Source organism: Heterodontus francisci, chromosome 14 (genome assembly GCF_036365525.1).
Source record: "Heterodontus francisci isolate sHetFra1 chromosome 14, sHetFra1.hap1, whole genome shotgun sequence".
Taxonomy (NCBI): domain Eukaryota; kingdom Metazoa; phylum Chordata; class Chondrichthyes; order Heterodontiformes; family Heterodontidae; genus Heterodontus; species Heterodontus francisci.
In genome coordinates, this window is record NC_090384.1 from 83,129,133 (window position 1) to 83,143,420 (window position 14,288).

The 14,288-nt window shown below is 42.5% G+C and overlaps 1 protein-coding gene across 6 annotated transcripts in view; it reads right to left on the bottom strand.

The window, feature by feature from the left end:
* The window catches only part of kif18a (kinesin family member 18A), a 189,357-nt gene that overhangs the window by 137,101 nt on the left and 37,968 nt on the right, over window positions 1-14,288 (bottom strand). For all 6 annotated transcript variants that reach the window (XM_068046482.1, XM_068046479.1, XM_068046480.1 and 3 more), the window contains one exon: window positions 11,746-11,943. In XM_068046482.1, the coding sequence (XP_067902583.1) occupies window positions 11,746-11,943 (198 nt within the window). The remainder of the gene's footprint in view (window positions 1-11,745; window positions 11,944-14,288) is intronic.

Sequence of the window (14,288 nt, forward strand, 5' to 3'; positions counted from 1 at the left end):
CATGGACTGCAGCAGTTCAAGGGGGCGGCTCACCACCGCCTTCTCAAGGGCAATTAGGGATGGGTAATAAATACTGGCCTAGCCAGCAATGCCCACATCCCATGAATGAATTTAAAAAAAATGGTGCTGTTAAGCAGATTCAGAAAAAAAAAAAAACTTTCCTGTAGATTAACATTGCACCTATCTGATGCTTGTAACTATTAATATATTGTACAATCTGGTTTGAAAATTGAATCTTTACTCAGATTTTTCACAGTTTATGAACTTGAGGGGTGGTAGAAGTGATATTCACTGCTTAGCTTTCAATGTACAGTATATACAAAATAAACTGCCAATAAACTTCTGAAATTTCAATGTCAAAAATGCATTTTGGATTGCAAGTGTTGATTGGAATAACTTCTGTGTCTTCTACGGGAATTATGCTTGCATTGTAATGGAGGCAAAATCAATGATCTCAAGAGACTCATGATTATACAAGGTCAAGCAGCATGGTGCATGGCACAAATTCTCTGTTTCACTTAATAAAATTGCCCTCAATAGTCTACTTTGGTGAAAATATATTTAGTTCCTTTCATCTAAAGGGAATTGGAGCATAATAACTGCCATTACGATAATTTGCTCTACGTGAAATTAAAAAAAAAGGTACATCTATTCATATATTGTTGTGTAGGACTGACAGTTTAGCCATTTATTTAGTTCAACATTGGAACACCAAGTAATTATTGAACACTATTTTAAACAAAAGAAAGTGTAATTTAAGAAAAATCTGTGTTTTTTTTTTACAATTAGTAATCAAAATATCTCATCTAATTAAAAGTTAGTTATATTGGTGTTAGGCAGATACTTTGTAGATAGATAAGACTGCATACTGTAAATGTAAAGCAATTGCATACTGAAGTTGTACAGCAGAAACTCTCTTGCTTGGAATGGAGTTATGATGTACCTATTTTAGTTAATGATCCAAAGTCAGAATTGCCTTTATTGAGTGGGAATAGGCAAGAAGAGAGGATCATAACTTTAGGAAGCCTGTGCCATTTACCAGCAGATGACATTTTTCTTACCAGCATCAACATTTGCTCTCTTCCAGATAGGACCACTTCAAATCACTGGGGTATAAATTGGTCCTGGGAAACATCCAATAGAGAATAGGCAGCCCATTTGACACTATTGATTACCTTTTCCATTTAGTTCAATGGAAAGTCAAATTGATAACTTTTACCATGAATCCATAGTACACCATCTTAAGAGTTTAGGCTAAGATGCTTTAAAAAAGGTTTTTCTTCTCCCAATTTTCTGCAATTCACAGGGAAAAGGGAAGGCCGAATTGCCTGTCTCATGGAAAGCACTTCTATTGCACATCAGGAACTACTTTGTACAATAAGCTCAAATGAGAAAATGTTATGTTCCTACAGAGCATCACGCAAACAGTAAGGATGTCTCTTGGTAGGAAGCATCAGAAGTCACTTAATGCATTCAGATTTCAGATGATTGATGGAACAAGTTTTCACAACATTTGTAATCTGTGGTGTTGGTACATGTGGCACTTTTGTTAATCTAGCGATCAAAAGTAAAAGCTGAAGGCCTTTCTGACACAGAGTGATTGCATTTAGCCACCTTTTACTTACCAGCTTGAGAAAAACAGTGCTTCTTTTCCTAGAATTCATTCAATGGAAATAAAAATCTGGAGAGATGTAAAACAGGCTGCCAGTTAGCTATCCCCTGTTTTACATTATCTCAGTCAAAATCTATTCCAAAGTGTTTCAATACTATGAATCAGTGCTTTGAAGCATCATCACTGTAGGCAAACACTTCAACTAATTCATACACAGCAAGGTCCCAAAAAGATGAATAACCAACTAATCTGTTTTTTGTTGTGTTGATTGAAAGGAATGTTAGCCAGGGCACTTCTTGAATAGCGCTATAGGGCATTTTACATCTAGTTTAACAGATGACAGTCTTTGTCTAATAGCTTCCCAAAGTGGCCATTATTCATTTGCAAACTTAGACAGTAAACATCAACAGGATGCTGAACCTCAGATAGCTTCACACCCAGTTCAGATTCTATCTTCACTTGATTTTTTTTAATTTCCAAAATATACTTTATTCATAAAATCTGTAAAAAATACATTACAAAACAGTTCCAAAAAGCACAAAGTCAAACAATACAAAGAATGCAAAAGAGATCAGTTTCCTTCAATATAAGAGTGAGTTGCCTCACAATCCTTCCATTTCATTTGACATGCCATGTACATTTTACAGCAAACAAATATTGTCTGGCTACAGTTTGAGGGGTTTTCCATGGATCCAGCCCCTCAGTTCACCTTGGTGGGGGGGACCTTACACAGTGGTCTTTCCCCATTGAGCCTTTGCCTCGGCTGCCCCAAGCTTTAGTGCGTCCCTCAGCACGTAGTCCTGGACCTTGGAATGTGCCAGTCCGCAATATTCGGTCGTGGACAACTCTTTGCGCTGGAAGACCAGCAAGCTTTGGGCAGACCAAAGTGCGTCTTTCACCGAATTGATAGTCCTCCAGCAGCAGTTGATGTTTATCTCGGTGTGCGTCCCTGGGAACAGCCTGTAAGGCACAGACTCCTGTGTTACAGAGCTGCTTGGGATGAACCTCGACAAAAACCACTGCATCTCTTTCCACACCTGCTTTGCAAAGACACATTCCAGAAAGAGGTGGGCAACTGTCTCTTCACTTGATCTATGCATCTGAACTTCTAGCACGGGTCTCTTGATAATTTGGGACATAGGACAGGAACTGTGACTGATTTTCTCAGCTTATCAGTAAGGTCAACTGTAGTGCCCCTATCACTACACAGATCATTCAGTTCACTCAGATGATTATCTGTATGGCTTAAGTAGTTGAGCCATTGAAGGAGGAATACTGTTTGGAAAATATACTTATATACTGGGACCTCCTGCATGCAGCTACTTAATTAAATATGGTAATTGATTTTTAATTTGAAATAAACATTAGTGGAAAATGAATTGTTGTAGATTTTACATATCTTTTAAAGTTTGTGAATGCAGAATGTGTAGAGATTTACACATGCAGGGGGAGTTTAAGTCAAAAAGAGACAGATTTAGGGAAGTCAAATTTGGAAGCTATAATTTTTTTTACTGTCCAAGGAAGTGGGAAAAAAAGATAATTGAATCAACTTGGCCTCTGTAGATCCTCCCCTTCCCTCCCACTAGCTATTGCATTCCAGACAAAAAACAGTTTCAAATTTAGAATCCATGAATGGTGGTGATGAAGGTGAATAAATTAGGTGTGATTTAAATGTTGCCCCAGGTTTACTACAGCTACAAGAAGTCATACAAATTAATTTCAACCTGTGAGCAATTATTTACGAAAATAGCTAGGCAAATAAACTTAATGGGATGGAGGATAGTTACAAGGTTAGGTTGGAAAGGCTGAGTTTGTTCTGCTTAGAACAAAAGGAGATTGAGGGGAGATTTAAAAGAAGTGTACAAGATACGACAGGCTTAGATAAGTTAAACAAAAAAAAACTGTTCCCATTAGCTGATGGTATAAGGTGTTACGACCAGGTGAGAAAAGGTGTCAAGGGGTCCCTTTAGCATTCGCCTGGTTTTACTGTAACAGGTTTTTGTTTTAAACACACTGTGTTTTGAGCTCCCCCTTGGTGAATCCTTGTTCACTGCTTTCCAATTATAAAGCAAAGAAATAAGCACAAACAGGCTTTCTTAGGTTTAAAGAAGAAAAGTAAAATTCATTAAACTTAAACTCTAATACAGTTAATGCCTACGGATACACGCCACACCCCACACTAGCATGCACATGCAAATAGAGACAGAAAAGAGAAGAAAACTAAAGTAGAGAGGTTTGAGGCAATCTCTGAAGTGGGGTTTGTTACAGTGCTTTGTGTTCGCTGTAGAGTCCTTGATTGCAGGTAGTCTTGCTTTTTGTTGGGGCCTAGTATTTGTCTTAAACCTTGTTCACTGTAGGAGACTTTTCTCTCTTGGGGTTCATGTTGCTTCAATGGGTCTTCAGTTCCATGAGAAAGAACTGAGAGCAGACAGGAGAGAGATGTTCTCAATCCAGGAGATAGGAGCTTTCTGCCTTCAAATACTCTGTGGTTCAAATCCAAAAAATTCAGATTGCCCAGCAGGTTAATCATGTGACATGGGGTGTGTGACCAAGTCAGTTTGTGTAATCGGCCATCTTAGCAGTCAACCTGGAATACGTGCTCCTCCACCCTCAACATCTGGTAATCAAAAGTTCACTGTGGATTGAATGCGTCAGGATTCTTTTGTCCCCTTTAAAAGGGAAGAATGTACCAGCCCTTCGTTTTGCAAGCTGGAACGTCAGAACTGTGTGTCCTGGCCTGTTGGAAGACCTTACACAAATCAAAAATTCTCAGAAGACCGCCATCGTTAACAACGAGCTCAGCAGACTCAATGTGGACATTGCAGCACTTCAGGAAACACGCCTCCCTATGAGTAGATCTCTAAGAGAGCAAGACTACACCTTCTTCTGGCAGGGTAGGGATCCTGAAGAACCAAGACAGCATGGAGTGGGCTTCGCCATCAGAAACTCTTTGCTCAGCATGATAGAGTCACCTTGAAATGACTCGGAACACATACTGTCCATCCGACTGCTCACTGCCTCTGGTCCAGTACACCTACTCAGCATCTATGCTCCAGCACTCTGCTCCCCACATGAAGTTAAAGACCAGTTCTACGTGGAACTCCATAATATCATTAGGAGCATTCCCAATACCGAACATTTGTTCCTGCTGGGGGACTTCAATGCCAGGGTTGGGGCCGACCATGACTCATGGCCCTCCTGCCTTGGGCGCTATGGCGTTGGAAGGATGAATGAGAATGGACAGAGACTGCTGGAGTTGTGTACCTATCACAACCTCTGCATCACCAACTTGTTCTTTCATACTAAACCCTGTCACCAGGTTTCATGGAGGCACCCAAGATCACTTTGGCACCAACTGGACCTCATCGTCACAAGGCGAGCCTCTATAAAGAGTGTCCAAATCACTCGCAGCTTCCACAGTGCGAACTGCGACACCGACCACTCCCTGGTGCGCAGCAAACTTAGACTCAAACCAAAGAGGCTACATCGCTCCAAGCAGAAGGGCCGCCCGCGTATCAACACGAACAGAAGTTCATATCCACAGCTGTTACATAAGTTTCTAAATTAACTTGAAAAAGCCCTTCAAAAGATTCCTACAGGGGATGCAGAGACCAAGTGAGCCCACATCAGAGACGCCATCTATGACTCAGCAATGACCACCTTTGGCGAACGTGAGACGCAGAATGCAGACTGGTTTCAATCTCACTTTGAAGAGCTGCAACCTGTCATAGCCGCTAAGCACATTGCACTGATGAACTACAAGAAAGTCCCCAGCGAGTTAACAGCCGTAGCACTTAAAGCAGCCAGAAGTGCTGCACAAAGAACAGCCAGGCGCTGTGCAAATGACCACTGGCAACACCTATGCAGTCGTATTCAGCTGGCCTCCGACACCGGAAACATCAGAGGAATGAATGATGGCATTATGAGAGCTTTTGGGCCAACCATCAAGAAGATCGTCCTCCCCTCAAGTCTAAATCAGGGGACACAATCACTGAGGAACGCAAGCAACTGGACCGCTGGGTGGAGCATTACCTAGAACTGTACTCCAGGGAAAAATGTTGTTACTGAGACCGACCTCAATACAGCCCAGTCTCTGCCAGTCATGGATGAGCTGGAACAATAGCCGACAAAATCGGAACTCAGTGATGCCATTGATTCTCTAGCCAGTGGAAAAGCCCCTGGGAAGGACGGCATTACCCCTGAAATAATCAAGAGTGCCAAGACTGTTATATTCTCAGCACTCCATGAACTGCTTTGCCTGTGCTGGGATGAGGGAGCAGTACCACAGGACATGTGCAATGCCAATATCATCACCTTCTATAAGAACAAGGGTGACCGTGGTGACTGCAACAACTACTGTGGAATCTCCCTGCTCAGCATAGTGGGAAATGTCTTCACTCGAGTTGTTTTAAACAGACTCCAGAAGCTGGCTGAGCGTGTCTACCCTGAGGCACAGTGTGGCTTTCGAGCAGAGAGATCTCCCTTCGCCAGCTACAGGAGAAATGCTGCAAACAACCAGTAACCTGTCTTTCGATGCAGAAATCAACAAGCGCATTGGAAAGGCGTCCGCTGCTATGTCCAGACTGGCCAAGAGGGTGTGGGAAAATGACGCACTGACACGGAACACAAAAGTCCAAGTGTATCAAGTCTGTGTCCTCAGTATCTTGCTCTACGGCAACGAGGCCTGGACAACGTATGTCAGCCAAGAGCAACGTCTCAATTCATTTCATCTTTGCTGCCTCTGGAGAACCCTTGGCATCAGGTGGCAGGACCATATCTCCAATGCAGAAGTCCTCGAGGCGGCCAACATCCCCAGCATATACACCCTACTGAGCCAGCGGCGCTTGAGATGGCTTGGCCATGTGAGCCGCATGGAAGATGGCAGAATCCACAAGCACACATTGTACAGCGAGCTCGTCACTGGTATCAGACCCACCGGCCATCCATGTCTCCGCTTTAAAGACGTCTGCAAACGCGACATGAAGTCCTGTGACATTGACCACAAGTCATGGGAGTCAGTTGCCAGTGATTGCCAGAGCTAGCGGACAGCTATAAAGGCGGGGCTAAAGTGTGGTGAGTCGAAGAGACTTAGCTGTTGGCTGAAAAAAAGACAGAAGCGCAAGGAGAGAGCCAACTACGTAACAGCCCCGACAACCAATTTTATGTGCAGCACCTGTGGAAGAGTCTGTCACTCTAGAATTTTCCTTTATAGCCACTCCAGGCGCTGCTTCACAAACCACTGACCACCTCCAGGCTTACCCATTGTTTCTTGAGATAAGGAGGCCAAAGGTGGAAGATGGAAAGAGATGGTAAATATGCAAATGTCTTTCCAGTCAAGGGTCTGGTGTTGCTTTCTTTTAAAAAGCAAGTTCTTTCTTTACTCCAGTAACAGTTTAAAAATCAATGTTCATGTGGCGAAATTAATGTGCCTCATTCTTGGCAGGTGGGGGCCTGCATGATAAAAGGACTCAGGGACACAGATTGAAAATTTGGGGCAAAAGATACAGGGGGAAATAGGAGGAAGCAATTTTTTTTTTATTTTTTAAACGTAGCGGGTGGTAATGGCCTGGAATTTGATGCCCACAAGGGTTGTGGAAACAGAGACTATCAATGACTTGAAGAGGAAGTTGGATGGCCACCCGAGAAAAATAGACTTGCAGTGCTACAAGGATTGAGCCGGGGAATGGGACTGACCACGTAGCTCCAGAGAGAGCTGGCATGGACTCGATGGACTGAATGGTCTCCTGTGCCACAAATGACTATGACTCTAATTTCAATAACATTGTTCTTTTTCATAAAAACATAAAAGTAACATTATGATTCTTCTTTGGTCAGCTCAGCACAACTTGCTTTTAGATTGAACAGGCATCATACAGGCAGAAACCGGGAAGCAATTAAAGTCTGCCGCCTCCCAAGGTCCTGCTCGCTTTCAACTAGTTCCAATTTTAACCTGCTCTTCTGAGCAGAAGTGAAGGTTACCCACTGGAAACCAGGTGCTTCATTCAATATGTAGATTGGGCCCTGGTGACATGATCGGAGCCCAACTGCTATTTTAATCATAGACCTGTGCAGGGAATCCATTGTGGCTTTTTGGCCAAGCCATCCTATGGGGAAGAGGAACTGGGATCAGAAATGCCTCAAAGGTCTGTTTTTAAAAACTTTTTCCAATTTCCTTGTGGAGCCAGAAAGAGCATTGTTTTGGTTGAATATTGGTTGAGGGAGAAAAGTTGGCTGGGACCCCAGAAGAATTCACTGATTTTCTTTGAAGGTGTCGCAGTATCTTTTACATGCACCTCAACACGCAGGTGGGGTCTTAGTTAATTGTCGCAACTGAACAACAGTGCCTCAGTATTACACCAAATTGTCAGTCCGGATTATGTGCTAAAACCCTAGAATGGGACCTGAAATTACAACCTTTTAATTCAAAGCTGAGAGGCATCAGTGAGCCAAGATGACATTTTTCAACTTGAACATAAGATGGCATCCCCTACTTTGACCACCTAAACACTGTAGAGATACAGTAGAATGCGAGACCATATAGTTGCAAGAAGAAATGTTATTTTGTTGCGAACAATGCCATAGAAGACAACACACCTGATTAAATTCAGCAGGATTCTATTTATTACAACATCAACTTACATTTATATAGTGCCTTTAACATAGTAAATCATTCCAAGGTCCTTGATAGGAGTATTATTAAACAAAAGACAGAGTCACAAAAGAACTTATTAGGACAGATGACTAAAAGCTTGGTCAAAGTGGGAGCTGTTAAGGAGCATCCTAAAGGAGGAGAGCGCGCGAGGCACAGAGAGAGCGAGAGCGAGAGCGAGAGCGAGAGCGAGAGCGAGAGCGAGAGCGAGAGCGAGAGCGAGAGAGAGAGCGAGAGAGAGAGCGAGAGAGAGAGAGACAGGATTAAAAGAGAGCGAGCAAAAAAATAAGAGACATTTAGGGAAGGAATTCCAGAGCTTAGGGTCTCGGCATCTGAAGGTACAGAGGCCAATGGTGAAGCAATTAAAATCAGGGATGCGCAAGAGAACAGAATTGGAGGAGCGCAGAGATTTCAGAGGGTTGTAGGGGGTTACAGATACAAAAAGGAGGGGCAAGGCCATGGGGAGGATTTGAAAACATGGTTGACAACTTTGCAAAAAAAAACAAAATCAAGCAGTTACTGGACATGGAGTTGTGGGATAGATGGGCATGAATTTGGGAGGTCACAATATGTTCAAAAGGGAGGTTGGAGATGGGGCAGTAGGTTGCAAGGGCACAGGGGTCAAGGGTGGGTTTTGGATATCAGATTTGAAGGGAAGATGGATAGTATGAGCAGAGAAAACTGCTAACATGGGAGGCAGGAGGGAATTTAGGTTGTCAGCAGTGTGGTGGGAATAGGATCGAGGGACCAGATAGTGGGTCTTGTGCACAGGTTGAGCTCAGAGATGGCATAAAGGGAAATAGGAGAGAAACTAGAGAAAGGCGCAAGTTCATGGAGGCAGGGGGGGACCTTAGGGGAAGTCTGGCTCAGTGGGATAAGGGAATGGAGGGAAGCAGCAGAGGTAGCAGAACAAATGGTCCCAATCCTAGTGAAAAGGTTGCACATGAGCTCCTCTCACTTGTTGGAAAACTGGGAATTCTGCAGGGGGTAACTCACTTCCTGATATCTGTTAAGAAAGTGGCTCTGTTTTGTTAAATATATTTTTTGAGGATTCATTTTTGAAAGATTGAAGAAATGTTAAATTTTGAGGTTTTCAAAAAGTGGGGGGGGGGGGGGGTGGGATCATGCAAAGGCCACTTGACTTTGAAAAACAGTCCCTGGAAATATTTTTTGGATGGGTCTTGTGAGGAAAACAAGCCTTTCTGGGAAACCACCTGACTTCCAGCTCAACAAACAACAGAGAACTTTGGACACCTGGAGAAATTATTTACAAAGAAGTGGCAGGACAAGATTGATGGAAGTCAAAAGGTTGACCTCCTGTTGTCGGTTTTGCTTTTGAATTGTTTTGAGTTGGGGTTGAACTGTATAAAAAGGGAGAGAACTTGCAAGGAGAGAAGAGAATTCCCAAGGAAGGAGAGAAGACCACAATCCAGCTCAGCTTTCTAGCACCTCTCCAAAAGTCCCAGAGAAGTCCACTGTGTCAACTCATCTCATCTCCTGTCTTTGAAGAAAAGCCTATTAAAATAATTCTCAATGATGCCTGAAAAGAACTGTTCTAAAAGATCCCAGTAACCTATGTGTACTCGGAGGCCAGACTGTATGCCAGTTTTGGAACACAACATATCTAAAACTAAAAAAAACTAAAACTAAATCTCATCTGCTGTTTCTTTAAGAATGAACAAGTATTCAGCCCAAGCGGAAAATGCCTCCGGGAGAGGCTTGCCATGGGCCTCGATGCCGGGAAGGCCTGGCCCCATATTGCCGGCAGTGGAGAGGTTTCGTGGCGGCCCTCCACCTCACCCCATGGCGACGGGGCCAAAATCTAAATATTTAAATATATGAAAATGATTCAATTAAATATTTACCCGCTCCTGTTGTCCATTCTGTTGCCACATTGGTGGCGGCAGCGGCCGTCACTCCCGTGCCGTCGGATCTCCGTTTGGAGATGCAGGGAAAACGATTCCGATTGGTTGTGGGGATGGTGGGAAGAGGTTGAAGGTAAAAGTTACTGAACTTTGGGGGGACAGGGGCAGAAAAGAGGTCAGTTGTTCAAGGTAAGTATTTTGGGGGGTTGGTGGGAGAGGGGATGGAAACATTTTTTTCATCGTTCAAATAAATTTTAATGTGCCTATTCCTTTCAATATTGAAATTCATCATTAGGCCTGGAAGCCCTTTAAAAATGGCCACGGCGCCTGAGCGATGGTGCCGGACACATTTTCCAGGGAAAGATTGCCCGCTCCCTCCACATCATGGGATTGGGGATACAGTCTGCCCCGGCTATTTAAATGAGCTGCCGTGTTTAATATCGCAGCAGCTCCATGGAATAAATCCCGCGCGTGCGCGCTGCCATATTCGAAGCTCCCGAGATCGGCGGCAATCTGGTAAAATTCAGCCCAGTGTTTTTTTTTTGGTCTGTTTTTTTGTAACAGGGCTCTAAACAATAATCCCTCTTGTTTTTCTGTGTGTGCGTGTGTGTGTGCATATGAGAGTGTGTGGGTGTGTGGCTAATGTAAAAGGGAGCTTTAACATTTCAATCTGTGCGTTTATGCTTTGCTTCATTACTGGTTAAGACTCTTAATAAACTGATAATTTTATTGTTTATTAAAGAAAGCTTGTTGGTGTGTTTTATTCTGGGAAAGAAAGAGTCTATGATCGTATCGATAAGTGGAAAGAAATTTACATATATGTTGCGACCAGTGTAGAAGTGGAACTGGAATAAACAGTGTACTCCTCCCACCTCGGGTGTAACGCAACCCAAAGCCAACAAGTCACAAGTCAGGAGAGTAATGGAATATTATCCACTTGCCTGGATGAGTCCAGCTCCAAACACACGCAAGAAGCTCGACACCATCCTGGACAAAGTAGCCCGCTTGATTGGCATCCCCCCACCACCTTCAACATTCACTTCCTCCACCACCGATGCACAGTGGCAGCAGTGTGTACCATCTACCCAATGGTTCTCTAAGTGGTCCAGCCAGATCTGGTGAGTGATGGCTAAACCAGTCGTTCAAGTCTGTCTTCCCTGGGCTTAAGAGAGCAAAAAGCCAATATAGGAAACAATGCAATTCATGATCAGTTTTGACATCACATTATTACTTCTTGAGCACTATTCATAAGCAATACAAAAAAGCAACAACAACAATGTTCTTTCTGAGGAATATGACAAATCACTCATCGTGTTGGTCAAGCAGACTTAGACACAGCAAATTCTTAACTCCTGCCCATGATATACGTCAAAGTCAAATCCTCAGTTGCATTTGGCACACCCAACTGAAAAGGTATTACAAACCTAATTTTTACATTTTAAAATCAATTCTGATGTCAGCTGCATAATACCAGAGAGCAGATAAAAAAAAAACAGCATTGATCCAAGTTTCAGGAACTAACCAGAGTAAAACAGCACGAAATCAACACCAATTTGAGGTACACACTAGCTGAACTGTAAAAAGGGCAAAAATGCTCTACAAAAACTGTTAGTTCTTACCTTGGAATCTGCTAAGGCATTGATGACATTTCCAAGAGCCAAAAGAGACTGGTTAATATTTGCCCCTTCCCTGAAGCGAGCTTCTTTCATGTTCATAGCACGAATACGTTCAGATCCAGCTAAATCAACGAGGCACATTTTTGCAATTTTAATGTTTTGATTGATATTTGCAGTTCTATCTTGCTGCCTTAAATAAATCTGTAAAATGAATGAACAGTGTAAAAGATCTGCTGTGCAACACCAGAGGCTATGAGAGCGAAACCAAAAACTGAAATATTAAACATACACATCTATTGCACAGATTCTTAGCAAATGTGCTTCAGACTAATACATAAAGCAGACTATATATCCAGGCAGCATGTGTGCAGAGAGAAACATTTAACGTTTCAGGTCGTGACCTTTCATCAGAACTGATGAAAGGTCATGACCTGAAAAGTTAGCAGATGCAGCCTGACCTGCTGAGCATTTTCTGGATTTTGCTTTTGTTTCAGATTTCCAGCATCTGCAGTATTTTGCTTTTGCATTAATTTCCTTTAACACCAGGTCAGCTCTGTGCAGCTCAAATACAACTGGATATTGAAGCTTTCAAGACAAATATCAAATTCTTCAAGTAAACATGATCTAAACAGATATCACAACTTATTTTGCATAAAACTCGTTATTTATGGGTCTTTTAAAATAAATGGGTAACAGATTCAAAGACAAAAATATTTTCACAACAGAAAAAACATGCAAACATTGGTGCACATACATGTACAAATCATACTTGACAAATTAGTGATTTTTTCATAATTTGCTTATTTTGTCAAGATGCTTTGAAGCGAGAATACAAATACTAGCTCCAAATTTGTCGACAACATCTTGCATTTATATAGCACCTTTCATGATCTCAATGTCCCAAAGCACTTTACAGTCAATTAAGTATTTTTGAAGTGTCGTCACTGTTGTAATGCAGGAAATGCATTTCAAAGTGATTCACTATGTAAAGCAATTGGATTTTATATAATTTGATTATCCAGGGCCCAAGGCAAAAGCCCACAAAAGAACAGTGAAGAATCTCCATCAAGAGTCATCATGAGAAGAACTGAGGATATCAAGAATAAGATTTCTTACTCCTGCTACTACCATTATTTATATAGCATTCTTCAATGTAGAAAATGTTTGAGGCACTTTATAGAGTAGTAATAAGAGGAATAGATCACCAAGCCAAGAGAGAAAGTAAAGAATTTGAACTGGGTAGGGATCACACAGCTTCTGACATTATCACAAAGGATATTATAGACACCACCTTCATGACTGGGCTATTTGGAACAGTCAGATTAATGTAAGGTAGTGATGAACAAGTGAATTTGGGGGGGTGGGGGGTGGGACAGGTGGGTTAAATTGGATAATCTTCTAAAATTAGCATGGAGATAGCAGTCCATAATTAACCCACATCCCTCCATTGTGCTGGAGGCAATATGTTAAACGCTTTGTCTTTCATCATACCATTAACACACTCTTTTCCTTTGTTCCATGACCTTCTGGTCAGTTATTCTCTGTGACCCTCTGTCCTATCAACACCTTCCCTTTTGTTATCTTTTGCCTCAACCCCGCTTTAATTTGCTTAAAACCTATTACATTCCTAATCTTTGCCAGTTCTGATGAAAGGTCACTGACCTGAAACATTAACTCTGCTTCTCTCTCTCCACAGATGCTGCCAGACCTGCTGAGTATTTCCAGCATTTCTTGTTTTTATTTCAGATTTCCAGCATCTGCAGTATTTTGCTTTTATCTATCAATTGTACCATTGGTCTCATACACTGCTTAATTCACTACAACCATATCACCTACCTAACAACAATCTCTTATCAATTAGTACTCAGCCTTTACATTCACATACGTTATCTTTATACATTGTTGTATACCTCACACCCACAACTCACAGCTGGGACACACTATGACAACCAAACACATTGCAAGACATTCAGACAACACCACCCTCTTTCTTGCAGGAGAAGGTAACAGATAATTGGAGCTAGGAACATAAGAACAGGAGTAGGCCATTCAGCCCATCGAGCCTGCTCCACCATTCAATTAGATCATGGCTACTCATGTACATCAATGCCACTTTCCTGCGCTATCCCCATATCCCTCGACGTCATTAGTCTCCAGAAATCTATTGATTTCTGTCTTGAACATGCTCAATGATTGAACTTCCACAGCCCTCTGGGGGAAGAATTCCAAAGATTCACCACCCTCTGAGTGAAGGAATTGCTCATCTGTAGGGCGGCACAGTGGCGCAGTGGTTAGCACTGCAGCCTCACAGCTCCAGGGACCCGGGTTCGATTCTGGGCACTGCCTGTGTGGAGTTTGCAAGTTCTCCCTGTGTCTGCGTGGGTTTTCTCCGGGTGCTCCGGTTTCCTCCCACAAGCCAAAAGACTTGCAGGTTGGTAGGTAAATTGGCCATTATAAATTGTCACTAGTATAGGTAGGTGGTAGGGAAATATAGGGACAGATGGGGATGTTTGGTAGGAATATGGGATTAGTGTAGGATTAGTATA